Below are 18,637 nucleotides of genomic sequence, written 5' to 3' on the forward strand. Positions count from 1 at the left end.
GACCGGTTCGATCCTCAACATAATTACAACGCTCCTTGGCAGCACATTCCCGGTGTCGTCAGAGTCGCATTAACTGGTGGTACATTGTTTGAACTTTGCTACCCAGTGCCATGCCAACTGATTTTGTAAACTCAGAAATTTTGTATCCCTGCGTTATATTTGCATTTTGAGTAGGAGTGAAATGGTACATCGCGGTATTATCAGAGTCGTGGTATTTGCCATCGGTTCAGTATACCGTTATGAAATAAAAAAATGCTATTTTCGGATTGCGCAAAAGTTTTCATAATTCAAAATAACTATGATTATGGTTATCTTCCCTTGTGTTGTTGAACAATGAAAGGTTTGGCTCTTGATGTCAGTTTACTGCATTATGTATGATCATATGTCATATACTAAACCGAAACGGACAGAACTGAAGGCCTTGTACCGCACCGTAATTCGTACCGTAAGAGCGTACCGTTTCACTCCTAATTTTGAGCATTGCTGAAAAATCAACCTCTTAACTTATACAATTTAAAATAAAACACCGAAAAATGTTTAGATATCTGAATGCTCGATCGATCGTCTTTAAATCCATTCTATTTGTGGTGTCTGAGTGGGAACAAACATTGTTTTCTTAGACAATGAACTTTAAGTGACACATCTCATGATAATATCTCAATAAACAATAGACAAGCGACGGACGCTCCGTCCTTCAGCCGGATGTACATTCCAAAACAGGAATTCCGAACTTCCACAGTCAACCTTAATTCGGTGAGCAAGACGCTCACTCGTCACGCCAAAGACCCGGGTTCGATTCCCCACATGGGTAGAGTGTGTAAAGCCAATTTCTGGTGTCCCCGGCCGTGATATTGCAAAAGGCCACGACGCATGATCATAAACGAAGCATCCATAAAATGGCCATGTTTCAACCAGAGCTACAACAGGTTAGTTGGGTTAGTTTTTGGTGGTGAAATGGATTGTCCATAATTGTCCTTAGTCTGAATCCCTGTATGAATTATTTCTTCCGAGTTAGAATAGTGTTAGAAGCGTCGTAAAACCTCATGCACTCATCTACCAAGATGCAGAGGAACGAGTCGGAATGCACAGTGGGTTTGTGGGTGTAGTTTTACGAGACTGTTAGCAATAATCCAGCAATATTACGACAGGGAAACCAGAAATGGACTTCCAGTAGCAGTCGTGACTCACACGTTGTCTTGGAGATTGCCCAAAGGGGCGAGTGGTGACGAATGACCCAATAGGTGCATGAATCTGGGAGGAATGAACGCTTTAATCACTGACTGTCGCACCACTTTGAACGCACAAAGAATATCTAAAGTCACACATACAAGTGACATTTCTGATTTTTGAAAGTATAGGAGTTTGAGGGAAACAATCAACGCATCAAAACTGAAAAGAAAATATACTGATATTGGGCTTTCACCGATGATAAAATCTCGGCACGCTTCACTTGCTCAAGCATAACACTAAGGACTAGGCTGGAGGGAACATAATATGATTTAGAGACTGTGATACAGACAAAAAATGACAAACGTGACGCTGATCACACGTATTTATTCACCATACGGAAATAGTTCCCCTAACACTAGTCATCAGATACTTAGCGGCTACTTCTCATACCACTTGGCATAAGTTAAGTGGCGAGCTGTGCTGTGGTGACCTGGGTGTTGATGCCACACATCCCTGCCCCACGCTGTATGTTAAAATAACCGTCTTCTCCCCACTTCACACCCCATGAGTTCTTCACTTTCCAGTATGGGTGTGTCTTGAAAATCTCCTTCTCCGATCCGAATCCGACCACTAAAACAGCTGGAAGAAAAATATCCCGCTATTTTCACCTTGGTCACTCTCAATGCTCTTCGACTCAACTTGAATGTGCAGTCGTAAGTTAATGTTAATGTATGGCACGTACGACAATCTTAGCGCTAAGAGAGTTTCTAAAATCTAGGCCCAGAGCCTGAAAGATCTCGTAACGTTTCTCGTAGCATATCGTACCTCCTATACTATAACACATGAGGTACGAATTATACGAGAGAAGTTACTTAGGAGATAAACATCATGTGCTGGCCAATTTCCGGGTGTTATTGAGTATTTGAAGCACGGGAATGCATTTGGAACCGACGGCTCAATAACACCCGGAAAATGGCCAACACATGATGTTTATCGACATTGTAAACACAAAAGTAAACCAAAGGGGTTTTACTGTCTGCACTCGTTTACATCGAATACGGACACAGCAGTGAAGTGTCATCAGCTGGCCGTTTCAGCTGGTTCTCATGGTAGCATCTGGAGTTGCTCATTTGTGACGTCATTCTAACTTTACGTCACAATATGATTTGAATGACGTCACCACTGTTGATGACACAACAAATCAATTGTTTACGTGCCAATACGCGGTGAATAGTCTTTGAGTTTCCGGGAATCTAATACCATTTAATCATATTTTTCAACCAATCAGATTACAGAACACAGTAACTTTTGGTTTACAATTAGGCTTAAAGATCATAGGCTTACGAGAGCTTTGTGAAACGGGGTCCAGTACGATGCCTTTCTGCGTTTAGACGAGGACACCTCAACAATCTGAGCGACCAGTCATCCGTCACGCTACCCACTAACGAAAGGAGTAAACTGACCACACACGGGCCTTACTTTTCTGATCTCGGAACCTGTCGGGAAATTCATACCTCCTGAACAAAGTCTGTTACCGAGTGCGAAAACCCCCACTTGTACACCAAAACACACTGTTGCCCACTCTCACACTCACCGTGGTCGAGAGCTGTCTTGCTGCAGTCGAAGGGGTCATAAACCCCGCGGCGGTAGAACTGAAGACGGCTGGCATCCAACGCTACAGACAGAGGTCCGTACTTCATCAGAGCTGCCGCCATTTCAGTCTCGTTCTGAAAACAGATATAATATCCACCCTACAACTACCCATTCTCATTTATCAGTAATTTTCAACAGGTTTCTCGGAAAAAAATATGCCTGCGACCTGCGCTGGGACGGTCCTAACAAAATGTTCTTCGCGGGTACCCCACTCCCTATTAAGCTACCCGAGCAGGATGAATTCCTGACAACAAATCTTAAGAAAATGCAATATAGTCTTCAGCTCGGGAGCTAGAACTGCGAGTTTGTCATTATCTTAACCATGTATCATATTCAAAAGAAGTGACTGTAAATTATGTCTTTTTCTTAAAGACACTACAACCTTTTTATCATTAAAGAATAACATATTGCATTGTTTAATCTATTGGTTACATGATCATAACAGGTCCGGGTACTGAGACGGGTACCCGGGTCCAACTCATTACCCACGTGTCCCGGTTATCCGGAACCAGCCTCAGCCCTACAGGCAACAACCCGGGTGTGCAAGGGTTCTATTCTGACTATGAAAGCAACAAAATTCAATGCAATGACATAACATTCAAAGTTTACAGTTAAAAACAACTTTCATTTATGTTTCGATAATTTGCACTAGAAGGATACTTGTAGTTCCATGGATGTACAACTTGTTTATTATATATACGGAGTTTCGGTATAAATGCACTACCAAACACGTTACTTTACTTGAACCGCAATGGCATGTACGTGAGCCTGTTTTAGGTAGATAATTTCAAATTGGTATGTAGTGCCTTCATGGCTCTTTCTTATTTTGGGGACGGTGGGGTAGCATTATTGTGAAAGCGTCCTGTCGTCACGGAGATCCGGGTTCGATTCCTCACATGGGTAAAAAGTGTGACGGCCATTTCTGGTGTCCCCCGTCATGATATTCCTGGAATATTGCTAAAGGTGGCGTAAAACCATACTCACTAACTATTACCTGGCTAATGGCTTTCCAGCCGGTGACTTTCAAGCCTGGCACAAATCTCTGTGGGTTGATCTTCGAAGCACAGCTCTCATTCTTCAGACAGTAAGGGACTGATGGTCCGCAGTAGGTCTTGTTGTACCCAGGGGGCTTGCAGGGGAAGCAGGGGTCTTTGTTCCCCGAACAGTAGCTGTAGTTGGTCCACGTCTCCAGGCCGCCCTGCACGTTGACGGTAATCGATGAATCGATGAATCATTGGCATATCAGTACACAATGCCACTACGAAAGTGGTCATATGTTATATCGGGGAGTAGATTCTAGTGCTTTTGTTGGGTGGAGTCGACTCCGGGATTCGAACCCACACTCTCAGAATCATACTTCTCGTCCCCAGCACACAAAATCAGCCATCTAACCCACTCAGCCGATGACTGACTGAGAAAGCGTAATCCCAAATACTTTCTGTTACACTGACACATATACACCTGGAAATTAATTAAGCGACACCAAAATCAATGTGACATAAAAAATGTTTTACCGGAGAAATTCAAATGATCATTCTCGCATATAAAATATGACCCTTTCTGAATACCATAAAGTGAAGGTGAAGGAGTTTTGCTGATTTGGTGTTGCACAGAATGCACGTGAATCATGCAATCCTCATCCAGGTGAAAATCTAGTTTTTCTGATTGAACTTGAGAGTGTCACCATCCTGTCATAGAGTGTCAGAATATTGTTTAAAATCATTATGGCTCGTCGTAGGGTGTCAGACAACTTGAGATGGCAAATTATTGGTATGAGGAACGCTGGGTTAAGTTGCAGAGAAATCGGACGTCAAATCAATCGACACCATTCAGTTGTTGCACGATTAGTGCAGAAACATGGAGTAACAAATGACGTTAGAGACAGGCCACGTCCGGGACGACCACGCAAAACCAGTAGACGTGAAGATGCAGCGTTGTTGCGTCTTGTAAGGCGACATCCCTTCATGAACAGCACTGTCCTTAAAACAGAGTGGTTACGGGGTAGGGCGATATCCACTAGAACCACCAGGAACCGGTTAAAGGCGGCAGGATACAGGGCTAGAAGACCTATCAGACGTCCCACGTTGACTAGGAACCATCGTGCAGCTCGTTTACAATGGTCGATACAACGTCAACGCTGGAATCTTGCGTCCTGGAGAAAAGTCCATTTCTCTGATGAGAGCAGGTTCTTATTGCACGTTGTTGACGGCCGCTTAAGGGTCTGGAGACGTTCAAACATGGCAATGGCAGAACGACACATTGCCGAGACCATTCCATAAGGTGGAGAGTCCCATGACTGCAAACTTGATCTGGTCACAGTGCAGGGGAATTTAAACGCACTTCGATATCAACGTGAAATCTTACAAACAAGTGTTGTTCCAAATTTTGACAATCACGTGTTGGCAGACCGTCTAATTTTCATGGATGACAACGCCAGGCCCCACAGAGCACATGCCGTCGTCGATTTTTTACGTCAAAACGCTGTGGAGACAATCCCGTGGCCAGCCAGAAGTCCTGATCTCAATCCGATTGAGCATATTTGGGATATGCTAGGCCGACGAGTTCGACAACGAGACCCCCCTGTACAAACGGTACGTGAACTGGAACTTGCACTGCATCAGGAATGGGCCAGACTCCCTCAACGTCAGATTCAAAGACTGATACAGGGAATGAGGAGACGACTTGAAGCAGTCGTCCGTGTCCGCGGTGGTTACACAAAATATTGACAATAACTATGCTTTCTGATTCTTAAGACACAATTCAAGGATTGCAACATGGCGTTTGCATCCAGAACCATGCCAAATTCCATGCATGACAATAGTAAATTTCAACATGTTTCTGCCAAATTTGAACCTTTTACAATATTGTCTATAACTTAAAATAAAGCCCAATCTGAAACCACCAAAGTGTATCTTTCTTTCAGCTGATGTCTATACTATGCATAAAATATACTGAAACCATTGAATATGTAACATGTTCTTCAATACCAGACCAGCCAACTTGGCCAATCATGAAAAATAGGGTGGCGCTTAATTAATTTCCAGGTGTACATTTATGAGTTAATGTGAAAAAAGGTAAATCAAACTTCATACCAACTTCAATACAAATGAATTCATTCTGAAATTAAAAAAGACCATTTTAAGATATATTTAGAAAGACATGTCCTATTTCGTGATTCACAGTTACAAGTGCATGTTCATGCATGGCTCAGATTCTGGATGTATGTATGCTTGTTGGATGCATGACACCAACACATGTGAACAGCACATAATTTTTGTTCAGCAGTAACGTGCCATCAAGTACCGCTTCAACAATGATACAACACCTTTAGTACAAACATTTGTGTGTTGCCAATGACCGATTAGGGCGATGGGTTAGCCTGGTAGTTAGAATTAAACTGAACTCACTCACTCACTCACTGGCCGGTTATCTCACGTGTACTGTTGACTGCCTGGGTCTGCCTCACAATCTAACATATAGGAGTGACGATATACACCTCGCGAGTATTCATTTGACGGTGTATCGCTCCGGTCCCACCTACCGCTCTCTCGACGTACTGGTAGGCCAAATATGGCCATCCGCCGAACACCCCACAGTCCGCTCTCTTCCTGACAATACATAAGGCAATACCGATCACCATCATGCAATGGACAAAACGGATGACACAGAACGCAATGCCAATATAAGAGTAGACAAAGATGTAGACACATTAGATGTTGGTATTTTGAAACAGATCCCTTCCCTTTATGTTGATTCGTTTGTCTAACACCGCACTCAGCAATATTCCACCGGTAAGTATTTCAGTCTGGACCAGACATCCAGCTTGGCAACTGAGATGCAATGACACGTTTCAACTAAATCAGCGAGCCTGGCACTCTTAATCCCGTAAGTCGCATTTAACATGGATTTCTGAATACAAATTCTAACCAGGATCTCACGGGTCACGTTAAAATTAAATACGATGACACATTTTAAAGCTGTTGTATTTCGTGGAGTTCAGGATTATTGCTCACACTGCACTCCATCAACTCTTGTTTATATTCCCATAATGCCGAGCATCAGATCGGGTAACGACAAGAACCATCATTATCCGTATTTCGACAAGCTGTAAGGATCTTCTACTTTCAAGACAAACACTGGGATGGGTTTGGCAGCTCGACTCCTGAGAGTTACTAAGACGCCAGTCCCGTCCCACAACGAAGCACATGTGATACATGTGCTCGCACCTTAGGTAGGTTTGCTTGTTTAAAATTGCCTCTGTTCATCAAGCAGAAAATGGGTACCCGGCAGGATAAAGCCATGTAACTATTCTGAGTAAGCGCCGCGAGCTATCACTTGGTGCTTGGAGACTGTGTGCTGTAGAAAAATGACTTATCAGTACTTAGATCACGGTAATGTGTTGGTAAAGAAACTGTATCTGCAAGGTAATCATGCTTTAAACGTTCAAGAAATCAAATGTACTGAAATATATGGAGTTCCTACTGTTCTGGGTCCATGGTTCCATCACATTCAACCAGCTGCTCAACTGACAGGTTGGTGAGGGGCTTCCCCTGCATGGCCCACTGACCCTCGATGTTCCCAACAGTGCTGGCAACAGAGAAGAAAACGGATACAGTTTTCTGAGAAAGGGGCGTGTGGGTGCACACTGTTGAGAAAAGGGGTGCGTGTGCACACTTCATTTTTATCAAAATTTCAATGGTCATCTAACAAAATTTCAGGATTAAAAGAAGGGTGCGCACCCCTTCATACACGCCCCACCCCCGACGCCCTCTGGATCCGCCTTTGAAACCATACTTGGTCAATCAGAAACATAAAGAATAATATATGGACGTAATAAATGGACACAATAATATTATGACATACTATTCATTATTTGAAGCGCTTACTTTGTACAATGTATTTATGCACACGACCAAAAGGTATTTACATTAATACTGCTTGGCAGAGCAGGTTTGCCATGAAGAATGGTATCAATGTCTAAGTGAACATTTGATAGTTAAAACTTAAAAGTCTTGCTTCAGAAATGTTAGATGTTACATAACTTGTGCTTTACCCTTTTCAACACGCAAACAAAGAGTCATATAATTGTTACACATCTAACAAGAGAAGTACTAAGTGTCCGATGAGACGGCGATATTGTCAAGTCTGTTGTGTGGAACCCCTGATAAGACGAGTTCCAGTCCCATGCGTTCGATACAAAAAGACTGGCGTGAATTACTTACCTGAAAGCCCAGCATGTGCCTACGGAACCTGTGAAATGTAGAGTGAGCATAGCAAGTAATCGACAGTTAAGTGCCAGTTGGGTTATGTGAATATTACCGGAATAATTAGCAGAGATTGTAATTATTTTTAATTTTATATCGACGGCACTGCATAAAAAAAAAAAAACACATATTATCTCCGAATCAAATTTTTTCAGCACGTATTTACACCATTACCGCGATTCGTCATCATTTGTATCGTTCCCAAACATCCAAGACGACTTGTCACATTGTCGATGAATGGGTTTTCTTTTACACCCCTTTTAGAAATATTTTAGCAATATTACAGCGGCTGCATCAGAAAAAGGCTTCACAGATTGTACCCATGTGGAGAATCGAACCCAGACCTTTGGAGTGACGAACGAACGGTTTAAACATGAGATTACCCCACTGTCCGTTTCGATGTGCAAAGAAACGAAAAACCTGAACAAATCAGAATGCGTGTTAGTGGGAGGGACGCTTATACCTGAAGGATTTGATCCAGGAACAAGTTCAATTATGCTCGATCACAACGTATAACGACGTCCGTGCGTCCGTTGTGTTTTGAATACAATCGGCGTTATTTATTTTTTGATATATGGAGGAAATATGCGTGAATCGTTATGCAAAATACTTTCAACTATGCGTTTAGACGGAACACAGTCACAAAATGGCTTCTGAAGGTCATTCGTAACTACTCGCGACTTTCAGTAACCTGAAATAAGTTACGGAAAGGGGCGAGTAGTTACGAATGGGTTGTCCCGTACTGACACGAGTTTGCCCGAAGGTACAGCAGCAAGGAAGGCACAGTTTTATTTAAAGGCATAACGTATTACCTCGCGGTTTCCGAAATTAACGTTGAGAATGGTCCGGTAATGGTTGACTGTGAGTCATCTCCCCTGTAAATGTGTCATGTACTCACATTATCAGCCATTGCTCTGTCTGGCCACGTTCCATAATTTATTTGCAAGCCGCTTGTGTTTAGTTCGAACATGATGTAAACCAGCTAAAGATTTTCTCAATATTTTACAATCGTAAGATAATAAGAATAAAACGATTCTTTCTATGACCTAACTGAAAAAAATGATAATGAAGTTTCACGGGATCTCGGGCGGTGTGGTAAGCTCATGGTTTAAGCCTCCGCAAGTCACGTCGAAGACACGGGTGGGATTTCCCAGATGGTACAATGTGTGAAGCCCATTTCTGGTGTACTGCGTCGTGACATTGCTGAAACATTGCTAAAAGCAGCGTAACTCACTCACTCGCTCACTCGCTCACTCCCTCACTCACTCACTCACTGCACTGGCTACCTTGATCCTTGACTGATGTCACCTTGCCCTGTGTTGTCCAATCAAACGAATCTGGAAGTGAGTCGACATGACCAACATCGAGATATCTGTAAGACAAGGAGCAGGAAATATCAAATCCTATAGGTCTAGGCCCCGATTACACAATGCAATCTTCGAGAATGAGTGAGACAAGTAGGGGGGCACAGTGGTGGTTCGGTGGAGACACCAAACAATTGTGACCTGTACATGTATCTCATATGTGTTGTGTCCCTGGACAAGGCACTTCGTCCACATTGCACTCGATCCACCCAGCTGTTTTAAATGGGTACCTGAAAATCAGATGTACGGACCTATACGGTCGCGTTAGTGCTTTGTAGTAGATTCGAAAGTACAATTCCACGGAGCAATAGGGGGAGGGCAACATCGCGTTGGATACTGAGCGCGAAAATCCGCATTTATATTATCATTAGAATAGTTTTACGTCGCTTCTAACAAAATTATGACAATATTACGGTGGGGGAAACTGCAAAATGGCTTCACACTTTGTACCCATGTGTTAATCGAGCCCGAGTCTACGGCGTCAGGTGTTAACCCTTTAACCACTTGGATATCAGTTTCACTCACCGTTCTTTTGACAATATCATGAAGTGCTTCTCTTGGCATATTTACTATTTTTATAAGTCACAATCAAACCTACAATCTTGAAAAGCCCGAACATGGATTATAACCACGACCATAGGCCTGAGGAACAGTTTACGAGCTCTCTACAAACCCCAAAGTTAATGTGTGAATTAATGTATTCTCACAAGGCGCAGCTCATTGCCCTGTTCTACTGAAATTCATTTGAAGTGAGTGACATGACATAGGTGAACCGTTTCAGTGACACGCTCTTGCCAGATATACATGGTGAAAAGTGATATGTTGGGCATTACACCAATGCTATTTGTCTTGGGAACTGATATTGCCAATGTGACTCGCTCTAAGGAATTCATCAGTATTCACCTATGTTGTGGGAAAAAAGATATTTACCTGTCTTGGGCGAAACTGTGATTTACCTGTCTTCTGGGAAAGCAGTATTTATCTGTCTTGTGGGAAACCTGTCTTGGTTGAAGGTGATATTTACCTATCTAGGTCTAAGATGATACTTACCTGTCTTGCGGGAAGTCCACACCTGAGCGTCTGGGCATCAACACTTTCTCTTGGAACTCCTCTGGCGTGAGGTCAGCAAACTGGTTGGCTTCGAACTCAGTCCGACCTCTGAAACATACCATTGGTGGAGTTATGCCACCGTCAGAAGGTCTGGGGACAGCATGAAAGCGGATTCAGCTTTTAGAGGAGAGGTAACGTGTGTGTGTGTGTGTGTGTGTGTGTGTGTGTGTGTGTGTGTGAGTGTGTGTGTGTGTGTGTGTGTGTGTGTGTGTGTGTGTGTGTGTGTGTGTGTGTGTGTGTGTGTGTGTTTGCTTATGAGTACGTGTGCCTCCGCGTGCGCGTATGAGTTGAGGGCACAGAGCCGGTGCCAGTCACTCAAGATCCGTGCATGGTGGGTGATCAATGCCCGGTCGATCTTCTCTATCTCGAAAGATATCGAACCTGAATGACGAGGTTGCTTTGAACAATCACCTGAAGCCTGGCCACACATAACGACGAGATTTCACCTTGTCATGCACTATAAACAGTCTCTAAGTGAACAGACTGTGAGCACACTACTACTGAAATACCCACCTGTATTTTTGATTGAGTTGTTCAATCTCCAGGAGGTTCTGCTGGTAGACTTTCTCCCTCAGGACGGCGTCCTCCAACGACGCGTACACCTTCCCATATTCCCTCGTCCAATCACTGAAAGAGTGAGTGAGTTTAGTTTTAGTAATATTCCAGCAATATCATGTCGGGGACACTGGACATGGACTTCACACATTGTACCATGTGGAAAATCGAACCCGTGTACTTGGCAGCTGTTTGATGTTAACGTGTGAAAGGTTTAACCACTCGACGTGACCTGTGAACAGTTTAACCACTTGGCTACCGTCCCCCGTCTATTTCAGTAGGGATCTCGAAGATCTAAGTACGCCAATAGTGACTTTTATTCCAACAGGAACCTAGCCTGGTGTGTTATGTCGACATACCCATGTAGACATGCCAGCAAGTCCTACCTGAATGACTTGGTTTTCTTGTCCGTGGCGCCATAACACTGGTGACTAAAACAGAGAAACGGGTAGAAACAGATAAATATAGTAAACAAAATAAGGTAATGGTATTTAGGAAGGCGGGTAAGCTTAGGAAACGTGAGAAGGTTCTCTTTCGTGCTGAACGGTTGAGGCTGTAAGTAGTTATAAATATCTCGAGGTACATTTTTCAAGTTCAGGTTCATGGTACATCTGTCAGAAGGTCCTTTCCGAACAGGCTCCGAATGTTCTAGGTATTATCCGCTCTACCTTTCATAAATATCTTAATCTCACTCACAGGATTTTGTTGCATATTTCGATGACCTTTTACCCGTTTTAACTGGTAGAACTGATACCTCGTTATGAACTTTTTATTCTCTTAGTGTTCACCACTAGGTTAGGATTATAAGAAATTGGGTAAGGTTGTTGTTTCAAAAAGAAAATGCATTTTAAACAATCCCTGTAAAGTTCAATATAGTTTGGCAGAAGCTGGGAGGAAGTGTAGGGCAAAAATGTGTTGTTTAGATACGGATTCGGGAATGTATGGGTTAATCAAGATGTAGTCTGTATTAACAGTTTTATTTCAAGTTTTAAGGAAAGGTGTGTTCCTATGGTTAAACAGTGTTGCTTTGAAAGCATATCAAAATATTCCAAACTTCGGTTTTATAAATCTTTTTGAAGTAATATTAAATGTGAGGAACATTTATGGCTGACTACTGTACCAGTTACCTAACTGCACCCTGTAAGCACCGATGCTGTATTCGAGGAGTTCAATTGCTAATCGAGGAAGGAGGAAAGATTGGCCCTGCAGAGAGTGAAAGATTATGCCCATTTTCAATTGTACCCATTATTGAGTCTGAATACCACTTCTGGTTAGAATGTAGCTTTTATAATAATCTTCGTCAGGCCCTACTTCATATGTATTGTCCATCTGTCCATAATTTCTTACAATTGTTGTCATATAATAATGCCTTATCAATAATTATTTATTATCTCTTAATAATTTAACTAAATATGTATTTTTAGCTTCAAAGACACGTTCACAATTTCTTAACTGATGCAGTGTGGGATCTCACGGCCGGTGGCCCCTTTAATGAAAATAAACAGTCACTAAAATCAGAAATACAGTCTTATTAGTCACTCCATCCATCCACACACGCGCATGCACGCACGCACACACATACAAAAGCACACGCACACGCACACGCACACGCACACGCACACGCACACACACACATATACACAGACACCTTAAACTTGGTGTTAATGTCATGCCTAGACTTACTGAGGCTCAGCGCAACAATGCGATTGGTCATTTGGAGGCTGGAGAGTCTCAGTCTGCGATTGCAATTCAACTGAATGTGTCACAGAGTACCATAGCAAGACTTTGGCATCGCCACCAGCAGCAAGGGTCAACACGTGATCGCCCCAGGTCAGGTCGACCCCGTGTGATCACGCCCGCTCGGGACAGGTTTATTCGGCTTCGACATTTGTGAAACAGGTTCACCACAGCATCCTCCACAACATCGGTAGTGCCAGGACTCAGAACAATTTCTGATCAGACTGTGAGGAACCGCTCAAGCGAGGCTAGTATTCGTTCCAGAAGACCTTTGCGAGGACCTACCTTTACGCGTCAACATCGGCAACAACGCAGACAGTGCTGTCGCCAACGTCTCCCATGGCCATTGCAAAGGTGGAGAACTGTTACCTTCAGTGATGCGTCATGTTACATGCTACGACGTCCCGACGGAAGAGCACGTGTATATCGACGTCGTAACGAACGCTACGCTGCAAACTGTGTACAGGAAGTGGCGAAGGTGTCGTGGTTGGGACTAACATCTCATACAGTGGTAGGACAGATCTCATTCAGATCTGAAATAACCAGGCCTCATGTCCTTCCTTTCATGAACCGCCAGAACGTCATTTTTCAGCATGATAAAGCTCGGCCGCATACAGCAGGAATAACCAGGGATTTCCTTGCCCAGAACAACGTTCAGGTTCTTGATTGGCCCTCACGATCACCGGATCGTAACCCTATTGAACTTTTATGAGACGAATTGGATCGTCTTGTGCGATAGCGTGACCCTCAGCCACAGACGTTACCTGCTGTGTTTGTGGCCTTGAGGGAAGAGTACCAACTCATTCCCAGGCACTTCGTCCGAAATCTGGACCAGTCTATGGGACGCCGATGCCAAGCAAATATTGACGCTAATGGTGGCCACACAAGATACTGACTCCTCTGCGACCTTGACCTTGGAACACTTGTCATTTGTGACGTAGAGTTTCTTGCAGCATTGGACCGTTAATGTTCATTCAGGTTTTCTTCATGACTGCCCTGTATTACTGAACCTTAAGTGTATAGATTGATAACAATTGTCAGCTATGTGTTTCTTTTTTTTGAGTTGCATACATACATGCAGGCAGGCAGGCGGGCGGGCGGGGGCGCGCGCGCACGCACGCGCACGCACACACACACACACACACACACACACACACACATCGATTTCGTCAAACAAATTCGACAAATGACCGTCCAAGATCAGGGACACCTACAGTTACCACACCTGCTCAAGATCGGTACATCCGCGTAACCAACCTACGTGACCGCCATCTTACTGCCCGCGATACAGCACAAGAACAGTTTGGAGCCCGAAGAGTGTCCAATCATACAATCTGGAACCGTCTCCGAGAAGTAGGAATTTTTGCCAAAGGTCTAAACCATGCCACCTCCATGACACAACATCGACGTCGACGAGTGAGATGGTGTCACACGGTGCTGCCATGGACCCTGGCAAACTGGAGGTGCATATGGTTTAGCGATGAATATCGTTATCTCCTCAGGCGACGTGAAGGTAGAGACCGTGTCTACAGACGAGGTCATAAACGATTTGATCCTAACTGCATGAGGCAGGTGGACAGATTTGGTGAAGAGAGTGTACGGTGTGTGGAGCGATCTCATACACGCGCAGAACTGAATTTGTGCTTGTCCAAGGCAATCTGAGGGCCAATCGATACGTCGACCAGATTCTCCGTCCACACGTCCTTCACCTTGATGACCGTCAACGGCAGCTCTTCCAGTAGAACAACGCCAGACCCCACACAGCACGTGCCACCGTGGACTACCTGTCCAATAACAACATCAGTGCCTTCCCCTGCCCCTCCAGATCCCCGGATCTTAACCCAATCGAACACCTTTGGGATCAGATCGATAGACGGGTACGTCGACGTCGTAATCTACCACAGAATCTTCAACAGTTGTTCCACATGCTGCAGGAGGAATGGAGAAGGATTCCACTACAAAACATACAACGACTGATTCGATCTATACCCAGGAGGTGTCGGGCAGTGGTAGCAGCTAGAGGTGGTCATAAGAGGTACTGACTTCAACACCACCTGGTGGACAGCAGTAATGACTGTAATGACTCTTATGAAATAGGGACAAGATAGCAATGCATTGCACCACACAATTTCATTCATGTAACTTTGTTTTCCGCTGATCTAAACGTCTTTGAATAACACCAAATTTTCATTAATATTTGGGTTTTGCGTTTCATTTGTTTGAAGAGTGTACATACATACATACACGCGCGCGCGCATACACACACACACACACTCTCTCTCTCTCTCTCGCACACACACACACACACACACACACACATACATACATACATACATACATACATACATACATACATGCTACTCGTCGAAAGGTTTAAATTAAGAACCTAATCTGACATATTCACTGAGGTATCATGGCGTCAACTTATCCGTAGCCAATTTCTTTCGAACAAAACTGTTCTGTTAAATAATGAGACAAGTTAATAAACCCAGCAAACCAACTCACCACAGGAAAAGAAGAAGCGGGAAGACTTGGGTAGGGAAATGCATGTCTACGCCACGGGTTAGTCAGCTGTGTGTTTGAAGATGTGACCCTTGATCAGCTGATAACACAAACAGCGTACCATATACAGACACCGATCAAGAGCCACTATATATTTATCCTGTTTAATCTGTTATCACGAATGCATACCATTTCTATCAGTCTGTCTGCGTCTGTGTTACATTTCAGCCACACCCGCATACATTCACAGACGCGCACACAAACGATCACACATGCACACACGTACGCATGCACACGCATACGTAATGAAACACACACAAACGTCACAGAGAAACATTTGCTTTTAAAACTAATAGTAGTAGTCGTAGAAATATCTCATTTCCCAACGTGTCTAATAAAATAGACCAGAAGACCAAATAGTGCGCCATGAGAGATATAATTTATGGAATGTAACAACCTTGATCGCGAGATTAAACCACGTTACCCTCTACATCGAGTTAAGTTACTCCAATGTAAGCCCGCTTGTGTCCGTTTTGTTCGTGTGTGTTGACCAGTTAAATGGCTGTCGTGATCGTACAAGTTATTCGTTTGTCAAAATGAGGAAAGGGCGGCAGGGCTGCCAAGCGTTCGCTCGCTCGTCATGATAATGACCCGGGTTCGATTCCCCACATGGGTATAATGTGTGAAGCCCATTTCTGGTGTATCTCGACATGATATTACTGAAATATTGCTAACAGCGATCTAAAACCATACCCACTCACACAAAAAGAAGAAACATCCTCTTCAAACAGTTGTCACCTAAGCTTAATAAAAGTGAGAACGCCTTTTGAATGTAATAACTGTACATGCAATAAGAGAAGCGCACATTTGATGATAATGAATTACCATTGTAACTCTGATCTATTCAAAATTACTTTTCGGATGAATATATGCTACCTATTAAAAGTTTAGACTCACACGTGAAAATGTAGACACTGGCTATTCAAAACTATATTTTGCAAAATATTCAGTTCTCTTTATATATATATAATGCACAGTCGATGGTTCGGTCACACTGGTTAAGCTGTTTATCGACTCAGGGCCCTTGCCTCGGTTTATTATCATTACAGTTACTCTTACCACTGACCATAAAACAACAGTTGCCTAAGACATACATAGTCCTCTTGCCAAAGAATAATCACCTCATACATGTTGGTTCTTGAACCTCTACTGGGGTCAATACACTCGAGCCATCCATTGTGACCCTGGCTTCTTATACAACATTTGCCATCCCAAGACAAAGATTTGACCACTCGCTACCCCCAACCCCGCCATCCACGGCAGTGACTCAATCCCACCCCGCGGCTCTCCATTATCAGCAACGAGTGTAATACCCTCAGCATGAGTGAGCACAAATTAATGTAACTGCAGGTTAAGGGTATATATACCCCCTTTCGTACCAACCAACAGCAGATCATCTTGTGAAGCCGGACAGACCCCGACAGAACTGCAGACCACACTTGTAAGTACATTGTACTTCCTTAGATTGTGATTCTGTGAAACACTTTTCATTGATCATTTTCTTTACGTCAAATTCATGTTGATGCGGAAATACCACATCTATCGGTCATATGGTATTGTAAAAAAGTATCAATTCTACATTGATTTAATGGTATAAGGTAAGCCTTTTCTTATTCATACGAACCTCAGAAATCAGCCCAACTAAGAAACTTGTGTCAAAGGGCTGAAATGTGACCATGTAAATTATACATATACGATGATCGCATTTGAAACAACACTCACTGTTTTTATTAGGTTGTTTGGAGCAAGCAATGTGTTCATAGTAAAGGTAAATTTAGACAAATTTCCTATTTGTACATCTCCGGAAAGGAACGCAGTCTAGTGCTTGTACTATCACTGAAATCCATGACATCGATTTCAAGTATGTGGCTTAAAAACTCTCCCGAAATATTTTGCAGTTCCTCTTTCTCACACTTAAAATATAACTTCAGTTTGTTTGGCACAAAACATCCAATTCCAAAATAAGGTAGCTTGGCCAAGACACTCAACTAGAACTGCAATATTCCAACAGCTACAACCTTTGGTAATATTTCAGTTTTAAGGTACTATCGAGTATGTTCTTTTCATCAAGATTTCTATGAGCGCCATGCATGTCCAGTTGAGATGTTGTTCGATTGCAGCAGGGATACTCAACCAATCAACACCACCCCCACCCCCACCCCCACCCACTCCCACCCTGTTAGAGTCTCCCTGATTGCAGTTACGACAATGTCCAAACATGAAGCATCAGCTATGTCCAAATCATATAAGTTTTGGATGTGTACTGTTGACTCCCATGTGTTTCACGTGAACAAATGCCCAGCCTTGGCATGTATGATTTGTGCCACTGGTACCTGCTGTTCTTTACATCGAAAGGCTCCTTACTATTCCATGAGCCTTAAATGTTGTTTATCTGTTGTTGTATGCCGTACTGAACAATGTTCGGGCAATATTCCGGCGGTCTGTAAATAATCGAGTCTGGGCCAGACAATCTAGTGATGGGTAAATATTATTCTAACCCGGATATTCACTGGTCTAAACAGATATTGTATAGTACAAGGTGTCAAGATAATCCAACACAAGATAACATATTGAGAATCTGTCTGTATATTTGTGTTGATTACATCTGTATCTGTTTCTTTGTTTCCAGCGTCGAAATGAAGGCACAGTTTGTTGCGTTGCTGTTAGTGATGGGCGTGGCCTTTGTCACAGCAGGCCTTGAAGAAATGACACCACCACCACCAGCAGGGCCGCCACCTTTTGGGGGAGTTCTGGAAGACTTGTCGGTAGGTAACAGTGTTTCGCTAGACATCGTCATCCAAATGGTTGATTTACTTCCAACTTAAACTCGGTTTAGAGTCAGACTTACAGTATGGTTCAAAATTATTGAGAATAGCTAAAGCATTTCATATTATTAAACGAGAACAAATCAGATAAAATTGAATGTATTGTTAAAGTGAACTGACCTTTTCATGTTGTGTAGGTAACAATTTATTATTTTATCAAGTCTCCTTGAGCTTCACGGCACAGTCTAAGACGGGTAGGCATACTTCCTATTAGAGAGGTTAGTGTCTCGTGAGTTATGCTGTCCCAGTATCGGACCACTTCTCTCTTCATGTCTTCAATTTTTGTCAACCCCTTTTGATTCACACATTCCTTCATCATCCCCCAAATGTTCTCAATGGGATTTAAGTCAGGACTATATGCAGGAAATGGTAATGCAGTCACATTTTTCTCCTGAAA

General features: G+C 43.2%; 1 protein-coding gene across 1 annotated transcript; it reads right to left on the reverse strand.

The window, feature by feature from the left end:
• Positions 1 to 1,534: 1,534 nt before the first annotated feature.
• On the reverse strand, positions 1,535 to 15,453 carry LOC137268673 (cathepsin L-like). The gene is made up of 11 exons (XM_067803264.1): positions 15,359 to 15,453; positions 11,503 to 11,547; positions 11,075 to 11,188; positions 10,502 to 10,609; positions 9,374 to 9,459; positions 8,046 to 8,073; positions 7,306 to 7,410; positions 6,365 to 6,431; positions 3,818 to 4,021; positions 2,765 to 2,897; positions 1,535 to 1,809 (listed from the first exon to the last, which is right to left on the reverse strand). The coding sequence occupies exons 1-11, from the start codon at positions 15,400 to 15,402 to the stop codon at positions 1,634 to 1,636; spliced, it is 1,110 nt and encodes a 369-aa protein (XP_067659365.1). The 5' UTR covers positions 15,403 to 15,453; the 3' UTR covers positions 1,535 to 1,633.
• Positions 15,454 to 18,637: the final 3,184 nt, after the last annotated feature.

The sequence above is a fragment of the Haliotis asinina genome, chromosome 16 (genome assembly GCF_037392515.1).
Source record: "Haliotis asinina isolate JCU_RB_2024 chromosome 16, JCU_Hal_asi_v2, whole genome shotgun sequence".
NCBI lineage: Eukaryota > Metazoa > Mollusca > Gastropoda > Lepetellida > Haliotidae > Haliotis > Haliotis asinina.